The 18,932-nt window shown below is 47.0% G+C and overlaps 1 protein-coding gene across 1 annotated transcript in view; it reads right to left on the reverse strand.

Moving 5' to 3' along the window:
* Window positions 1–541: 541 nt before the first annotated feature.
* gnptab (N-acetylglucosamine-1-phosphate transferase subunits alpha and beta) overlaps window positions 542–18,932 on the reverse strand; it is a 35,407-nt gene continuing 17,016 nt past the window's right edge. The window contains exons 14-22 of the mRNA XM_031582317.2: window positions 17,874–18,908; window positions 17,291–17,490; window positions 16,382–16,601; window positions 15,944–16,057; window positions 14,265–14,350; window positions 14,049–14,147; window positions 13,701–13,868; window positions 11,479–11,569; window positions 542–2,211 (exon numbers count right to left, since the gene is read on the reverse strand). Of these exons, the coding sequence (XP_031438177.1) occupies window positions 2,140–2,211; window positions 11,479–11,569; window positions 13,701–13,868; window positions 14,049–14,147; window positions 14,265–14,350; window positions 15,944–16,057; window positions 16,382–16,601; window positions 17,291–17,490; window positions 17,874–18,908 (2,085 nt within the window). The 3' untranslated portion in view covers window positions 542–2,139. The remainder of the gene's footprint in view (window positions 2,212–11,478; window positions 11,570–13,700; window positions 13,869–14,048; window positions 14,148–14,264; window positions 14,351–15,943; window positions 16,058–16,381; window positions 16,602–17,290; window positions 17,491–17,873; window positions 18,909–18,932) is intronic.

Raw genomic sequence — 18,932 nt, forward strand, 5'->3', positions numbered from 1 at the left:
TGTTCCCGGGAGGATATTAATGATATCTTGACATACCTCAATGAATATGATGAAAGGGACACTTACATTAGTATGTACTAGAGTTCCATGATTACACAATTCTTGCCTTCCTCACATTACCTATGGCACATGTTTATAATTAGCTCTCCATGTGTCGGCCTGTCATCCTCCAGTTGCTTCCTACTTGCACAGGACATCGCTTTGCCAGACGACGACGGTGGCAGGCAGGCAGACTGAATCACTGAAAGGCCAGTGACGGATGAAATCAGGCCAAATTTTAGCCTTAAATACAGGATGCTGTTTTTGTCCGGGACAAATTATTTCAGTTTAAATTAAGTTATAACAGTTTGCCCATTGAGGCTTCAGTGATGAAAGCAAAAGCAACAGACCTGTAGTGTGATTAACTACCCTGACTGTTTTATCCCCCATTGAAATGTGTGGGGGAAAAATGATTAACAACAACAATGAAAAATCTTGTGGCGAAGCAGCATACACAATTTTAGTTTTAATTCTGAGGAATTTCAGATGTTCGTCTCATTGGTTTAAAACGGATTGGCAAACAACTTTATTTACCCAACTTGTGCGACCCTTTGCCAGTACAAGGATATGGACATTTCTGTGGTCAATGCAATCAGTTGAATACAGTCTATGTGTCAAACAGAAAGTGTGGCATCCATTTTAATTAATGCAATTAAGTTAACTTATTTCCACAGAACAATCAGACATTACTGATCAGTCGCATGCTGTAGAGATCTGAATTTCAGACACAAGCCTTGTGTTATCACCTGCTCACCTTCTCTCTCTCTCACACACACACACACACACACACACACACACACACACACACGCTTACAAACAGCTTCTTGGTAAGCCTCACTCTTTAAAAACATGCAGATTTAGAAAAGCTGTTCACACCCTGGCCTGCAAGGAAACTCACATTTCCAAAGCATCTGAAATAGATGTGATCTTAACATGTTGGGCATGTATCCCTGTACCGTGTCATGATATGTTGTAATAACCAGGGGAAACGCTATGGTAATGGTTTATGACATCACTGCAATCAGGAAGGGGACACAATGCTAATATTTCTTTTCTGTCTAGAACATTCAAATAGTGTGCTTTTTTTCAAAGTGTGGATTTGAGGCAGGCCTGACCTCCTCAAGCCTGGCATTTGAGTTGTGCTCACGGTTCCTGTTCAAACAAACCAGGACAAAGCAGGCAGGGTCTTCAGTATGATCACATGTACAAGATCCAGGCAAATCAGCACAACACGAGGGGGAGAGAAAGCGCACTGGCCGTAGTCTCTCTCCGTCTACAAAAAAAGGCACTTCATCTGGAATGTTGAGAAGAAAAGGAGAGGCTTAAGCAAAAGCCAAAACAAACCCCATGTCTAAAAGAACAAACAAAAAAAATTAACAAACAAATAAAACGGTACCCTCTAGTTGCAGTGGCTGACAAGGCTGTTCTCTCACAGCTCTTTGTATTTAAACTAATAAATCATCTATCCAAGGCCTTAAAAACAGAGGCAGAAACCCAAAGACTCATTCACAAGGATAGGGTTCAGTTGTCAGTATCTTTCCGGATATGAAACTAAAGGTTCACAAGATGCTGTTGCAGTGTCCAGTGTTTATCTCTCGAGTTTGAGTTGAATTGGACATAAAAAATTGAGTCAAAATCGTATCAAGAAACAACAGACCAACTAAGCAGGCGTGAGTGAGCGTGTATTGCTCACTGGAGTCATAATAGAAAGTTTCATTGTTGCCCCCTAGTGGACTGGAGTTGTAGTGTCTCACAAAGTCCTGGTTACCACTTTTGATGTCAAGATTTCTCCAGTTGTGGATTCAGTTTTTTCCTCCTGCAGCATCACAGTTGTCCAGGCACACCCTGTCTTCCACAATTACACCTGCGTAGTTCACCGTGTCCAGCTTTAAGTTTCAGGGCTGGGAGAAAGCCCATTGAAGTCCCCGTTTCTTTCAACTCGCCGTGGGTCTCTGTCCAGAAACCCTGCTCCTGCCCCATCCAGCTAATCCATCTCTCATTAAAGAAGGAGAGAGGGAGACAGATAGAGAGAGGGAGGGAGGGAGGATTGAAAGGAGAGATGAAAAGGGAGAAGTGCTCCACTTCTCCTCCTGCGCCGCCTCACACGCGCTCAGAGGTGGTTTCTTTGCTGACCCGACGTCTGGGGAAGATCCGCCTCTTCAGGAGGATCAGCTGAGAGACAGAGAGAAAGGGGGGATAGAGATCAAAGTAAGGGGGAGAAAGAGAAAGAAATAGAGAGGCAAATAAACAGAGACAGAGAGAGAGAGGGGGGGGGGGGGGGGGGGGGGGGGGAGAAAGAAGAGTCAACTCAGAGAAGTGGAGTGGACTAATTGCAACACAAGCCTGTCTTGAGGAACTGAAAGCCAAAAAAAAAGGAGAACTTGAGAAGACTTTTGACATGATTCCAAAACCCCCACTAAAGCCCGAATTATAGATCTGCGTCGGTGTCCGTCCGTTTTACGGATGGGCGGGGAAACAGATTCGGACGGATTCGGACGTACTGTTTTTGATTTATACTTCTTCGACGGCTGTGGGTGTTGAAAACAATTCACCGCCAGAACAGTGGGTGGAGCAGCGGTTTTTTGGTCACAGACGAGCTACTACGCGACCTCTTTGAGTGATAGAATTCGTCGATTGTTTATCTCCCTCCTCCCAGCCGTCACCAAGACCAACAGGTGTAGTCACATGGGTCTTTGAGACACACTACATTACAATTAATAGTCTGTCTAACGCTATATATTCACTTGAAAAGGCAAACTTATCTCCATCATGGTAGGTATTATTTGTGTGAAAAATAGTAGCAATCTATAACAAAATTATATGCTTATCTTACATACACTATAGAAACTATTAAAAACGATTCAATGAAATGAATACTATCTCATTTTCTTTGGTATTTTTTGTCATATTCAGATTTGTAATGATGATTGCTGGGTAATATGTATGCTGTTGTCCAATGTCAAGTCTCTATTTGATCATGTGACGAGACGATATGATAGTTTAGGCGCAACATCTGAACGTCAAGACCAACAAGCTGACTGGGCAAATAAATATCTGTGACAACGTGATTACAGGAGGCAAACTGGTATCAGGGAAGAAGTAAAAAAGAAACTGTCATCTGGAGAGTTTAAAACAATACAAAACGAGGGGGAATCTACTGTATGGAGATATTCCTGCTTAGTAGTCAAGGCATTGAACATTCCATATTTAAATATCTTAATAAGTAGTCAAGTAAACGTGTTTGCTTCACATGCTTCTCCCCTGTACAAAAGCGTCGGCTAAATGACTAAATGTAAATGGATTAAACCTCGATTGTTGGACTATGTAGATCGTTTTATAACGAACTTTGTGCACTTAAAGTTTTTAAAAAAAGAAACTGTCATCTGGAGAGTTTAAAACGACACTCGAGGGGAAATTTACTGTAGGCCTGTGGAGATATTTCTGTCGGATGGCATCATATTCTATGCGGATTCTAATGAGGCTGTTTGATATGTCCAATGTAAGAAGTGTGAAGCTTTAATGAAATATGATTGATGTTAAAAAGGGCTGTCTCACCAGTTGCCTCCAGCTGTGCACCCCCGCTGTGCAGGCCACTCACGGGACCTGGGGTCCAGGCAGAGGTCAGCCTATCAGTTGATCCCAGGAGTCCGTGGGGCTCGTGCACAGTGGAATTTCACTGACCAGATGGTTAACCCCATGCTGGGTTTCTCAGAGCTAGCCTGGACTTGTTCTCACTCCCCCCCTCTGGCCTATATAAGCTTGGGCCACCACTGGCCAGTTGTGGGTCAAGTAAGCAGAGTTGGAGAGGAGCTTCAAGCAGTTCATCAGGTCAATTCACGATCAGAGACATTCGCGATCATTTGCCGTGCGTCAATGAAAGAGTGAGTGTTTCGTTGTTGTATGTGTAATGTAGCGGGTCTGTTTCATATCAGTGTATATTATATATGTATGTTTATGTAGGGTGGTAATTATACTGTCTTGTCATGTTTCACTCTGTTACCGTTAAGCAGGAGTTACCGTTGTTAACGGAGGAGTGGAATGTTCACTGTAACGCTGTGAAAGGGACAGATCCGTATATATATCATAGCCATCATAATCACCGTTTGTATATACTGTTTCATCTTTATCATATTTAATTGTTAATATTTGTATATATTTGTTATATATTATTTCCATAGAAACCACGGTTCATGGTTCTTCAACTCAATCACGGTCAATCAAGAATTCATGTGTAAATACGAGTCCTTTACGCGGATAATCGTATTCACCGTTCATCTTCAATCATTCATGTTCATCCTGCCATTCAAGGCTTGAGTGTGTGCAATAAATACTTCATTACATCTGTCATCATTGGGACATTGACATCATTCTAGTTCTAACCGGACAGACCTGTGGCGATTGTCACCTATTTCAAGTACACCAGCATACAGTCTTTGGGTTTCATTCCATCACTATCACCCTATTTTATATGGTCCTTCTTGCCGGAGATTACAATTACCACAGTTAAGGATGTCAATGCCAAGAGACAACACTCGTGCTCGCCGTGATGGTCATCAGCCCCGCTGCTTGGATGACTACTCGGTGAAGCTCTGGAGGCCTCATCCACTTCAGACACACGCACTCCCAGACCAAGCCGTTGGTGGAGCCATCAGTCCCAGCCATGTGGACGCTCTAGCACCACCTGCTGGACAGAAGCAGTCAAGCCCACTCCCAGAGGCATTCCTCTCAGCTCTCAGGGAGATGAAGGAGGACAATCAGCAATTAAGGCTTGATATGCAGCAAATTGTCCAAGCCCTCTCACCACGTGCATCAGATGCACCACCAGCTCCAACCACCAGCTTCGCTGCCGCATCCAGAGGACGACCCCACGTTGCAGACAGTGGGGTATCCTATTCAAGGCTTTCCTTCCCGGATTTCTCATCCACGCCGCTGACAACCAGGCAGCCCTTCCTTCAGCCAGTGGATGACCTGCAAGGTGTGCCGTGGACTACGTCTCATCATTCTCAGCTGGTGGTCCAACCAGATGATGACACGTCTCCGTGGCAGGTGCCACGCCCACATCATCCACCTCAACAGTTTGTGGCTGAGCTGACTGATCACATGCGGAGTACGCATATCGGTCCAGGGCACAGCCCGACTGCTCACGCACCGCCATCTCAGGTACCAACACCGCAGGATGAGGTGCCATTCATCCACTCCAGAGCACCGCTGGAAGAGCCACCTGACCGCCAGGGAGGCGTCAGGGCGAATCAGAGCCCAGCCGTGCATTCCACCACTGTCCTGCTTGGGTGTGACTCCCCTGTCAAGGCAGTCGAGCCCACCAAGACAGCACAGCCCTCACCACGGAAGCCAGAGCAGCCACCAAAGTACTGTCCGTTCTGCAACAGCAGCCAGCACTACTTCAACCAGTGCACAGCCTTCAGAGTGCTGTCAAAGGATCAGAAGGTCAGCTGGATCCGGACAGGGAAACGGTGCTGGAGGTGTGGGAGAGATCATCCAACAGTGCAGTGCTACCTCAAGGCCAGATGTCAGACATGCAATCTGACGCATCTGGAAGTGCTGCACGAGGTGAACGCCAGACCAGGGAAGCCAGCCCCCGCCATTCATCAGCCAGTGATGTACTACCTTGATCCTGCCAGGAGGGGTAGTAGTGTGCTGCTGAAGCTGGTGAAGGTGTGCCTGTACAATGGCAACAGGAAGATGGAGACGTACGCCATCTTGGACGACGGTTCCGAGCGCACAATGCTGCTTCACAGTGCAGCTCAGGAACTGGGTCTTCAAGGACGGAAGGAGGATCTGGCACTCCGGACTATCCGTCAGGACGGCAAGTCTGTGCCAGGGAGGTCAGTTTCCTTTTCCGTGGCATCAGCCAGTCACCCTCAGAAGCGGTTCAGGATAGAGCAAGCTTTCACCTCAGCAAAGCTTAGCTTATCCACCCACTCATACCCGCTCAAAGCCCTGCAGAAGGCATATCATCACCTCAGAGGTCTGCCCCTGCAGTCATTTAGTCAGGCCCAACCGCTGCTCCTCATCGGGTCTGACTACCCCCATCTCATCACCCCAGTTGAGCGAGTGCACCTAGGCCCACCAGGTGGACCGGCTGCACTGAACACACGCCTGGGTTGGACACTGCAAGGCCCTTTCAAGGTACCCCTGCATCAGTCCTCCACCCCTCAGTGTCTACTCACTGGGACTCATCCTCCAACTGTTGAGCTGCTACATCACATGGCTCAGCCCTGGCAGATGGATGTCCTGCCCTCCCCGAATGTGAAGCTCATCACACGGTCAAAGCAGGACACAGCCACTGTCAGGTCACAGGAGGAGAAGACAGTCAGAGTGAAGGTGGATCGCCTGACTCATCAAGCACTCCAACAGTCCGTCCTTGGTCACCGGTGTGGCACTGGGAAACGGCTGCGTCAGGAGTCCATCCGTGCAGAGGCACGGAGCAGCAAAGACAGAAAGGAGTCATCACAGCCAGCAGGAGGAGACGGGTCATCCCTCCACGAGCCTGCTGACCTGCGGAAGTCATCCTTCTGTGGTAACGTCTCTGTGACCTCTGCTCAGTCTCTTACAGATCCCAGAGGTTTCAGCAGCTACCAAGAGCTGCTGGAGGCCTCTATCAGAGCATGTCATGGGGCGGCCACGCCCACAGACCCCGCAGCAGAGGACGTCAGGCAAGCTGAGCTTGCTCTCCTCCGGACAGTTCAGAGAGACTGCTTCCCGGAGGAATTCATTCTTCTTTCCACAGGGAAACCTGTCCCTGCAGCCAGCAGACTGCTCAGGTTGGCTCCTGAGTTTGACGCAAAGGTCCAACTGATCCGCGTGGGGGGGCGGCTCCGCAGGTGTGAGTCCCTGGAGGAGGACGCATTGCACCCCATAGTGCTGGATCCTCATCACCCCATCACCAAGCTCATCATCCAGGACGGTGACAGCCGGCTCATGCATCCAGGCCCGGACAGGGTGGTTGCTGAGCTACGGCGACGGTTCTGGATCTTGAGGGGGAGACAGGCCGTCAGGAAGCACCAGCACGGCTGTGCTGAGTGCCGAAGATGGCGCAGCAACTCAGTCATCCTCAGAATGACTGACCTTTCACACATCAGGTTGCGGCTTTCCAGGCCGCATTCTATTTCAACAGGTGTGGTTGCTTCGAACCATACCTCATCAGCATACGGACAGCGCAGATCCAGGTCAAGGACCGGACCTACACGTGGCCCGTTGCCATCAGACTCCCATCATTCCTGCAGGATGCAACTGGCTCACTTCATGGACAACAACTTTGCTACGCAAAGTTGGGGCGGCTGTTAAAAAGGGCTGTCTCACCAGTTGCCTCCAGCTGTGCACCCCCGCTGTGCAGGCCACTCACGGGACCTGGGGTCCAGGCAGAGGTCAGCCTATCAGTTGATCCCAGGAGTCCGTGGGGCTCGTGCACAGTGGAATTTCACTGACCAGATGGTTAACCCCATGCTGGGTTTCTCAGAGCTAGCCTGGACTTGTTCTCACTCCCCCCCTCTGGCCTATATAAGCTTGGGCCACCACTGGCCAGTTGTGGGTCAAGTAAGCAGAGTTGGAGAGGAGCTTCAAGCAGTTCATCAGGTCAATTCACGATCAGAGACATTCGCGATCATTTGCCGTGCGTCAATGAAAGAGTGAGTGTTTCGTTGTTGTATGTGTAATGTAGCGGGTCTGTTTCATATCAGTGTATATTATATATGTATGTTTATGTAGGGTGGTAATTATACTGTCTTGTCATGTTTCACTCTGTTACCGTTAAGCAGGAGTTACCGTTGTTAACGGAGGAGTGGAATGTTCACTGTAACGCTGTGAAAGGGACAGATCCGTATATATATCATAGCCATCATAATCACCGTTTGTATATACTGTTTCATCTTTATCATATTTAATTGTTAATATTTGTATATATTTGTTATATATTATTTCCATAGAAACCACGGTTCATGGTTCTTCAACTCAATCACGGTCAATCAAGAATTCATGTGTAAATACGAGTCCTTTACGCGGATAATCGTATTCACCGTTCATCTTCAATCATTCATGTTCATCCTGCCATTCAAGGCTTGAGTGTGTGCAATAAATACTTCATTACATCTGTCATCATTGGGACATTGACATCATTCTAGTTCTAACCGGACAGACCTGTGGCGATTGTCACCTATTTCAAGTACACCAGCATACAGTCTTTGGGTTTCATTCCATCACTATCACCCTATTTTATAATTGATGCCATCCTCTTTCTCCACAACATGGATTAAACATCGATGGTTGGACTATGTAGATACTTTTATAAGGAATGTGTCCGTGTACTTACATTTTTCAAAAGATAATCTTCAATGGTAAGACTTGTTTTATTCGCGCCTCTTCTGGTGTAGCATATAACGTGAGTTTTATTTAGGCATATCAGATGCATAGCGTGTGTAATGTGTAGGCCATTTCATTCCGTTCTTGCAATGTGAATAATTCATTTAAATATGATTATATCCCTTTTGTGCGCGCTTGTGCGTTTAACGGGGCTTGTTTGTGTGAGCCAGTGCATTTATCATTCATCTGTTGATGCTCGAGTTTAATAAAGGCAGGCTATTCTTAAGAAACGTATGTAAATGTGTGACATTGACTCATTGGGGTTCGGACTAAATATTTTACTTGCTGTCGGGCTGGGGTAGGGCTGGGACAAGTCAGCGCGATAAGGCATTGAACATTCCATATTTAACTTGGCATAGTCGCCCCATAATGCCGTGCGGCGGGCACATACTTTTCTCGATGTGATGCAGCGCATAGACATATATACATGTCTATGATGCAGCGCCCAACGATGTTATTTAACAATGTTCCTTACTGTTCTAATTGCATGTCGTTGTTCTGTGTTGGGACGGAGTTTATACAGGTGTGTGACGGTAGCACAGTCTGTTCGTGATAACTTGTAGCAGGGCATAAAGCCCGTGCCATTTTGACATTGTATTGTGTTTAGTGTTTAATTAAAAGCCATAACAAATATTCCACACTTCCGTGATTTGTTACAATATCTTAATAAGTAGTGAAGTCAACGTGGATTCTATGGATTAAATTCATTTATTGACACATCTTTTCAGGACGGCCACAGCGCTTTAAAACGACGTGTTTATAAGTTACATTATTCAAAGATGGTAGATAAAAGGCGAGATAATCGCCAGGTGTAATAAGCCTACTTTCTCATTATGTGTGTGTGTTAGGGTTTGTAATGCAATGGTGTTGGCTGCAAGTTAACTCCACTTCACGTTAAGGTTAGCTTTTGTATATGAGCATTCATTTCAACTGTTCCATCATCTGAAATATCACGGTGTCGAAAAACAAACCTTTGATCTAAACAGAATATTCAGTATGGAATGGGAATATTTCAGAGCAGGGCTATCTTTTATCGCGTTTGACAAATATGCTCCGATTGCTGTGATGTCTCCTGTGAGAATGGGATAGTATTCTCTCCTATGAATTCGCGGTCATTTGAGCGTCCTTATAAGTGTTTCAGAAATATCTTCAGACCTCTTCTGTTATGTTTGTTCATAATCAACTAGAAGAAGCTCGTGAGACGGTCTACAGGATATTCATAAAAAACATACGTACAACAAAACAAAACAAAACATTAGTATGAACAGTTGAGACATTGACTATGTCTGGTTGGATTCCGACAATATATTTGAATGGCTGTCTGGCTCGGGCACTACTCTGTCGGACGCAGGCCGGGCTCGGACAGAAATATTCGGCTGATCCACACTCTATAACAGAATAGGAACAGATAGGGAATGAAACAGGAAATGTGAGATTCCGGAAATGATGTCGTTAGGAAATGATTTCGTTAGCGGACCAATCACAGCCAAGGGGGTATCCGTCGCTATCCGTTCGTATCCGAAAAAGTTACAAAAATCGAGAGGTGCACGTCGGTGTCCGTCCAGCTCTCCGAAGGGCTCGGATGGGCTCGGATGGGCGTTCCACCACGGGGAAGGGTGTTGCCAAGGCGTGGCTATGTGTCCGGACGGACACCGACGCAGATCTATAATTCGGGCATTAAGTCTTTCAGCCCCTCTAGGCAAGACAGGGACAACCTTTTCAAAACACACGCCTGTCTCTCGCACATTAAGGAGGAAGACCCCAACGACACCAGCATGTCCCTATCAGATGAACTCAAGATTAGTGCCCAAATGAATTAATCCCCATCACAGTATTGGGCTACGCACAGATTCCTCCCTGTCAGAGAAGGGGGACGTGTGAGGACGTGACACCTCCACAGGGTTGAGAAGGGGGACGTGTGAGGACGTGACACCTCCACAGGGTTGAGCCACACATTAACCTTCACAGGGATCAGTGAAGGAGAAATCTGACCCTCCGCTAAAGCCCCTTCGTGATGGTAAGAGGAGACACAAGTCAGCAGTCATTAGGGAGACCAGTTAGACTGGGTTTGTGTGAATCATATATGGTACCTTAAAATAAGGAGTTAAATATAATATTGAAAAATATTTTGAGTTTTGTCAGAGTACTGTTATAAGGACAGGAGAGATGGTACGAGCATAAATAATGGACACAAATATAACAGTTAGACCACAGACGGAGGGATCACTACAGGCGCCGATATTAGAGTTTTTACAGAGTAATGTTATGAGGACAGGAGAAAGATGCTGATGGACATGGACCTGAATTACAGTTCGCATGAGAGACTAATGTTGTACAGGGAGGACACTAAGGAAACTACGGTTTTGAGTGAATTGTGTTGTGGAGGATTAGTATTAGTTTTGAGTACTAGAGTATTACTATTATTATATATTATTATATCATATTATATTTTAAGAGTTGTCAGGGTAATGTTGCAAGAAGAGAAGGAAGAGTGACTCTGGCCTTGTGCACTCTGGGTAATGTTAAGAAATGAGACAGAGAGAGACCGTGTTTGTCAGTGTTTTGTTTTGTTAGAAGGAAAGTGTGAACACTAAAGAGTTGAGTATTAGAGTGTCATTAGAGAGTGTTATACGTGTGAACATTACAGAGTTGAGTATTAGAGTGTCATTAGAGTAATGTTATAAGTGTGAACACTACAGAGTTGAGTATTTGAGTGTCATTAGACTAATGTTATAAGTGTGAACATTACAGAGTTGAGTATTAGAGTGTTATTAGAGAGTGTTATAAGTGTGAACACTACAGAGTTGAGTATTAGAGTGTCATTAGAGTAATGTTATAAGTGTGAACATTACAGAGTTGAGTATTAGAGTGTTATTAGTGAGTGTTATAAGTGTGAACACTACGGAGTTGAGTATTAGAGTGTTATTAGAGTAATGTTATAAGTGTGAACACTACAGAGTTGAGTATTCGAGTGTTATTAGAGTAATGTTATAAGTGTGAACATTACAGAGTTGAATATTAGAGTGTCATTAGAGTAATGCCATGTTGAGACGTTGCACTGACCTGTTCAGCAAAGAAAGACATGACAGTGAAGGCCACCAGTGTCACCAGCACACAGTGTGTCCAGAACTTCAGCTTGTCCCTGTACACACGCCTGGCACACACACACACACACACACACACACACACACACACACACACACACACACACACACACACACACACACACACACACACACACACACACACACACACACACACACACACACACAGAGAAGAATGTTAATTACATTACAGCAATATTCAATCAGTATTCACTTTTAGTGGGCATATGCTAATATGAAACACACCCATGCCCGTTCTTTGGAACTGATACTTCTTGGCTTGAGAGTTTGCATCCTCAATATGTATTCCTCACGGAACTCTACCATCCTCTGAGATGTTCCAAAGTTCCTGAACTCAGACCATGCCTTTGTTTCCCTATTCTATCCTCTCAACTGGCATAACGTTCCTGAACTAAGACCCTCAGTATGCATTTATTCCCTATTCGATCCTCTGAAGTGTCATGAGGTTCCTGAACCAAGAGGTGTTGGAGTGAACCCTGGAGTGACTGGCAGTGGGCACTTGGCAGCCTGCCCAGAGACAGTGGCACTAGGGGTGGTGATGTCACCAGCACAGGCATGCCTGCGGAGACTGGGTAATGGAGTGGTGAGGGCATGTCAACCGTCATCACGGAGGATGGCACCTGGTGCCCTCTCGCTCTCTTCACTTCCTCTGAGGGTTGTGGGGCACTCGGAGCAATGCATGGTGGGTAAAGGAAGGAGGCTGCCATCTACAGCTCGGTTCACATGGTCACAGCTTGGCAGATGTCAGCTAGTCACATACACACAAACACACATGTAAAGCGCGTGCCCTTCACATATACACGCTTCGCACACACTCCCGACAAACATACTGTAAATGCACTCACTCAGGTCACTCACTTACACACATATACACACAAACAGTCTATATCCCCTGATCTCCCTCTCTCTCCTACACACACACACACACACACACACACACACACACACACACACACACACACACACACACACACACACACACACACACACAAACACTATATCCCTAGATCTTTCGCTCTCTCCTACACACACACACACACACACACAAACAATATATCCCTTGATCTTTCGCTCTCTCATACACACACACACACACACACACTCAACTGGACCTCTTTGCTAACAACATCCCGATATGACAACTCCACCGCAGCAGGTTATTTCTGTCCACCGCTAGGCTGCTCAGAAGACCTTGGCTATCTTTAAAATCTGGCTATCCGTGCAGATTTGGCATGCGTAAATAGACATGCCGTGGTGTGGATCCCTTGCTGGTTGACTTCCAGGGAGTACTGCCACGCCCCCGTCTCCTTTAGCTCCTTGACAGCGCGATGACAGCGCGGAACACTCATAATCCCCACAGAACAAGGGGGGAGACACAAACAAACCATAAATCACTCATTCTCTTTATCTAGCTCTCTCTAACACACACACAAATACACACACACACCCACACACACAGCTGAATAGATTTTCCAGGGGAGTGGCAACTAAGGACATTCTGGGGCTCTATGACGTTTGTTGCCATTGATGATTCCGCTGCTACTACGGTTACCACACTATTGCTGTTCTGTGGCCATTTTTAGCTGCTAGACAAAGTCTGTGAGACCCTCGCTGATTTGTTTGTTAACTTTTCTGTGGCCCAGCGGTAGAGTTAGGTGCTCCCGACACCAAGGCCATGGGAGAAGAGGATATCTGTGTTATACTGGACATGGATGCTTTGGATGGAAGAATGTGCTTAAAAGAAAGTGTCAAACTGTGAATGTGAGGAGAATCTCTAGGGATAAAATTCTCCTCATATATAAAATTCTCGATATCACGCACCAATGCTACTTTATGTCAATATTATGTCGAGGCTGCAGTCATTTTTTGCTGCCCTATCAAACAAGCCTACTGGAAACAGCTGGGTAGGAGAAAATGATAGAACAACGGCATAGGCAAATTATTAAGTACTCGTATCGGTACTTGGTTACGGCAAGTACACAGATGTAAGTACTTGTACTCATATTTGGTCTGAAAAAAGGGGTATCGGTGCGTCCTTAAGAATCTCGTTTGGGATCAGTTGGTTAAAATGAGTGGAGTCAGGTAACTCATGTGCTAGTTTAAAATAAATTTAAATAAAAAAACCCTTAAAAGGTTTGCCACGCTTTCCTGGTTTCTTACCATTCCGTGAGCTCGCGCATGTGGAGGAAGCGGTTGCGGTACTCCCTGGGCAGCTCGAACTGGGAGGGCAGCGGGAACATGGACTCATAGAAGTCTCTCAGGACCGCCTTCACGGTCCCCGCGTCCTTGTGGCTGTGGTCAATGTTGTCATTCAGACAGATGAACTTCCTGCGAAGCCACAACACAATTCACTTCTAGTTTCATATTTATACAGCTATAAATACAATATATTATAATGTAATAGAGCATAATATCATCTTCGAGCAATGGGGATGAATACCATCCTAGCTGGGAGTGAAAGGAGTAGGCACTAAACAGGACACCTAGATCCTGCCAGGACCCCATTACCTTGGGTTCTTCCTGATGTCGTCCAGCTGGCCCACCACATGGGACACATTAGTGCGCACCATTTTAAAGGCAATCTCCTCCTCGCCCATGATCTCAAACCTAGACGGGTTAAAGCGCAGGTTAACACAGGGGCTACAGACAGGGGCTACAGACGTGCTTGCAGTGTCAGTGCCGTGTGAGCTGTGAGTGTGGATCAAAGCCTGCGCTGAAGCTCACTTGTACTTGTTCTGGTCCCTGAAGGCCTTGTGGATGCGCTCTGTGATGGGCTTGCAGTTAATCACCAGGCCTTTGGTGACTGGAGGCTGTGAAGCAGAGGTCAGAGTTCAGAGTTCAGAGGCGGTGTTATTAAACTGGCTTGCAAAAAAACGAATTAGAAACAGGGTGTCCAAGGAAGTGAACATACCGGTTCACACACTAACACCCCATACTCAACATCTAAATACTAACCCTAACTCAATACTCAAATGGGCAGGTCTACTGTAGTACTCTCACATACTAAAAAAATCTTAAAGTTATAAGTACAACCAACTGTCAATACTCAAATGGAAAACAATAATGTGTTTTGTCATAGTAGGTCTCCAGATACCTGGAATAACAACGAAATAACAGTATATAACTCAACACTGTGACCGTGTCAAGACTGGTGTCAATGCCCTGATTGAAAAGTCTGTTTACCGCCCTGTAACACTACTGAATACCAGTTTGAATAGTTTGGGGCGTGGTGGTGCAGTGGTTAGCGTCCACCGTGTTTGTTCTTCTGTATGTCGCTATGGATACAAGCATCTGCTAAATACCTCACCTATACCTTTTAAAATCAAAACCCATGATGTGGCGATTGCTGAATCAGCTAGAGACGCCCGTGCTACAGGTGTCGTGCAGCACGGGTGTAACTGCCCTGGCAGGTGTAATTGCCCGAGAGGTGTAACTGCCCCGGGAGGTGTAACTGTCCCGGGAGTAGGGCTGAACGATTAATTGCATTTGCGATTTAATCGCGATATGATAGAACGCTGTTTTCTAACCGCAACGTTCGCGATTAAAAAACGTGGTCTAAAAAAAAAAATAAAAAAAATATTTTTTTTTTTTTTTTTTTTTTTTTTAAGATGATACATTTTGCACACAGTGTTTAAAAAGTGCATGCCTAGTGTTTATACTTAAAATGACTTTTTTAAATTACTTAAATGCACAGTGGTTCTTGTTTCTGTAATGAGCAGTTAAATAAAAATGTAAAATATGGGAAAGAATATTTTACAATAAATGTATCTAATATTGTGTTGGTCATATTTAAATAATTCATTACGTTTTGTTGGGAAAAAAAGAGGATACAAAAAAAAAATCGCATATTAAATCGCAATCGCAATATTTTGGTAAAAAAATCGCAATTAGATTATTTTCCCAAATCGTTCAGCCCTACCCGGGAGGTGTAATTGCCCCGGGAGGTGTAACTGCCCCGGGAGGTGTAATTGCCCCGGGAGGTGTAACTGCCCCGGGAGGTGTAACTGCCCTGGCAGGTGTAATTGCCCGAGAGGTGTAACTGCCCCGGGAGGTGTAACTGCCCTGGCAGGTGTAATTGCCCGAGAGGTGTAACTGCCCCGGGAGGTGTAACTGCCCCGAGAGGTGTAACTGCCCCGGGAGGTGTAACTGTCCCGGGAGGTGTAACTGCCCCGAGAGGTGTAACTGCCCCGGGAGGTGTAACTGCCCCGGGAGGTGTAACTGCCCCGGGAGGTGTAACTGCCCCGAGAGGTGTAACTGCCCCGGGAGGTGTAACTGCCCCGAGAGGTGTAACTGCCCCGGGAGGTGTAACTGCCCCGGGAGGTGTAACTGCCCCGAGAGGTGTAACTGCCCCGGGAGGTGTAACTGCCCCGGGAGGTGTAACTGCCCCGGGAGGTGTAACTCACCATGCTGGCGTCGTAGTAGGCCTCCTGGGTGGGGCTGACCTGGTGGAGGCCTGTCAGGTTGGTGGGGAGGCTCTTAGAGCAGTTAATCAGCATCTGCTCCAGACCCGTCAGGTCCTACCACAACAGAACCAGTCAGAACCTCAAAGCCAGTGAACTACATGTCAAAGTTACCACCGACTCGGAACCTGTAGCATAAATGTGCTCAAATAATAATAATAATAATAATAATAATAAAAATAGATAAAGCACATTTGGATTGCGCCAATGTAGGTTTTTTTTTTTTACTTACTTACTTACTGAACAACGTATGAGATAAACAGAGCAGTGAAAATGTGATTAGCAGACGAGCACCAGTTTCTGAGCGAGAGAGAGAGAGAGAGAGAGAGAGAGAGAGAGAGAGAGAGAGCATGCTCTGAGGAGAATGAACAGCAGTGACACCTGCAGGCTGAGGGGCAGCTCGTGGATGCGTGTGGCCAGGGTGCGGATCTCGCGGTCGGACAGCACGCCGGAGTGGTCCGTGTCGATCTCGTCGAACACCTGCGACACGTTCAGGTGCTGCAGCGCGCTCATCAGGAAGTAGAAATAGGTGAAGGCGAACTGCATGTCCTCGGGGTGGCGCACGCGGTGAAGGGACGTCTTATCAAACTCCTTAGGGAAGCTGAGTGACAGGGACAGGGACAGAAAGGGTGTGTGTGTGTGGGACAGAGACAGAAGGAGTGTGTGTGGGACAGGGACAGAGAGGGGTGTGTGTGGGACAGGGACAGGGACAGAAGGGGTGTGTGTGTGTGTGACAGGGACAGGGACAGAAGGGGTGTGTGTGGGACAGAGACAGGGACAGAAGGGGTGTGTGTGGGACAGAGACAGGGACAGAAGGGGTGTGTGTGGGACAGAGACAGAGAGGGGTGTGTGAGGGACAGAGACAGGGACAGAAGGGGTGTGTGTGGGACAGAGACAGGGACAGAAGGGGTGTGTGTGGAACAGGGACAGAAGGGGTGTGTGTGGGACAGGGACAGAGAGGGGTGTGTGTGGGACAGAGACAGGGACAGAAGGGGTGTGTGTGGGACAGGGACAGAGAGGGGTGTGTGTGGGACAGGGACAGGGACAGAAGGGGTGTGTGTGGGACAGGGACAGAGAGGGGTGTGTGTGGGACAGGGACAGAGAGGGGTGTGTGTGGGACAGGGACAGGGACAGAAGGGGTGTGTGTGTGGTGTATGAGAGGGAAAGAAACACAAAAGACACAGAAAAAAAGAGGGGCAGAGGAGAGAGAAGTTTACGTTTTCAATGCTATGGTGATGACTGTAGATCATTATATCGGGCATGTTGGTGCAGTGGCTAGTATCTTCTTACACGTCCTGGAGCTCCTGCATGATGAGCCGGTCGATCATGTGTGGCATGTGGGCGGGCACTTTGCGTGACGTAAAGCCGAACTGGCCATTCAGGAGCCTGTTGACGTAGCGCAGCGAATCAGCGAAGGTGTCCTGCAGCTTCCGGCCAATGGCAGCACTGTTTGAAGCGTACTCCATCTCCGCCTCTAGACGTTCCCCTTCCTGTTGAGTGTGATATTATGAAAATATTTATGCCACAAATGCCTTGATGAAAAGTGACCAGGAAAATATAGCCATTTATATCAGCGATATCTAAACTACTAGGACACACAAAATATGACAATGTGATCTCAATATCCTTTAGCCAAGATCGATTAATGCAACCAATAATGCTAATGTAATTAAACAAAAACACAAAACACAACGGAAAGAAACTGAACTGATATTACATCAAAGGATCTTAACACAGCTGATTCTACAACAGATTTATTCCTAATTGGGTTCTAGAACAGATTCATTCCTGATTCATTCCATATTAGGACCAAGTATCAGTGTTTTCAGATTCACTCCAGAGTTGCTGAGAAGGCAACCCTGAGAAGACTCACCTCGAGCAGGTCCTGGAAGTACTTCCTCCTCTCCCACGGCAGGAAGCCTCGGTCGGAGTTGACGAAGTGCTGGAGCTTCCTGCCGATGGGGGGTCCCTGGTCACTCCCGGTCTCCTTCCCCAGAGGAGGAGCACCAGGCAGGGATTGATCCTCTGAGATCTGGCCTTTGACAATGTTCCCCACCAGGGTGTCGAGAAGTTTAGATGCCGGTGGTTTCTCTGTGTGCAACCGATGGCCTTCCACTAAACGGCTTGGAGGCTTGTCGTCGATTGGAATCGGAACCAGAGTCACCTGAGGGGTCTTCACTTTCGCCACCTCTTCGGTTTTCTTCTCCGGATTTTCCTCCTTTTCCCCTCCTCCCTCAAGATGATGTGCTGCTCGTTCGTCTCTCCTCACTCTCTCTTTCTTCTCCTCCTCCTCCCGCTCATCTTTCTTGTCCTCTTTACCATCTCTGACCTCCGTGTCCATGTCTTTGTAAGGTTTCTTCGGATGTTTCAAATCAGACTGAGCAGCTGGGATGCCGTTGCTATGGACAGAGTACTGAGGCTGATCCTTGAATGGAGCCAGGAGAGTTGACTTAGTGAGGTTATAACCCTTCATAGTGATGTCACCCGTGTCCAGCTTCTCTTGCAGGAGGTGGAGCTCATATTGAACATCTACTGGCAAGAGGGAGATATTAAGCGCAGGCACCTCCATGGCCACCTCTGCATCCTCGGCTGTATTCTTCCTGATTTTAGGACCCCGTTTGTCCTCTGGGATGTCTGAAAACTGCACCTTGGGGTCAGGCGTCAGGGTGGTGGGTTTCCCCTCCTTGGCCTTCTCGTCGCCGTGGGCGCTCTCAGAAGTGTTGGCGTGGGGGATCTCGCGGGTGTCCACGGAGACGGAGAAGGCCATGGCGAAGTGGCCGTCGTCGGAGGTCTGGAAGGTGATGTTGTAGTGGACCTGAGTGGCGTTGTGGCCGGGGAAGAGCAGCAGGTGGACGGTCTTCCACTTGTTGGCCACGCTGGTGTGCCGCACCACCACATTTTCACCCACCTGTGGCAGAGTCGAGACAGGAAA

Source organism: Clupea harengus, chromosome 16 (genome assembly GCF_900700415.2).
Source record: "Clupea harengus chromosome 16, Ch_v2.0.2, whole genome shotgun sequence".
Lineage (NCBI taxonomy): Eukaryota > Metazoa > Chordata > Actinopteri > Clupeiformes > Clupeidae > Clupea > Clupea harengus.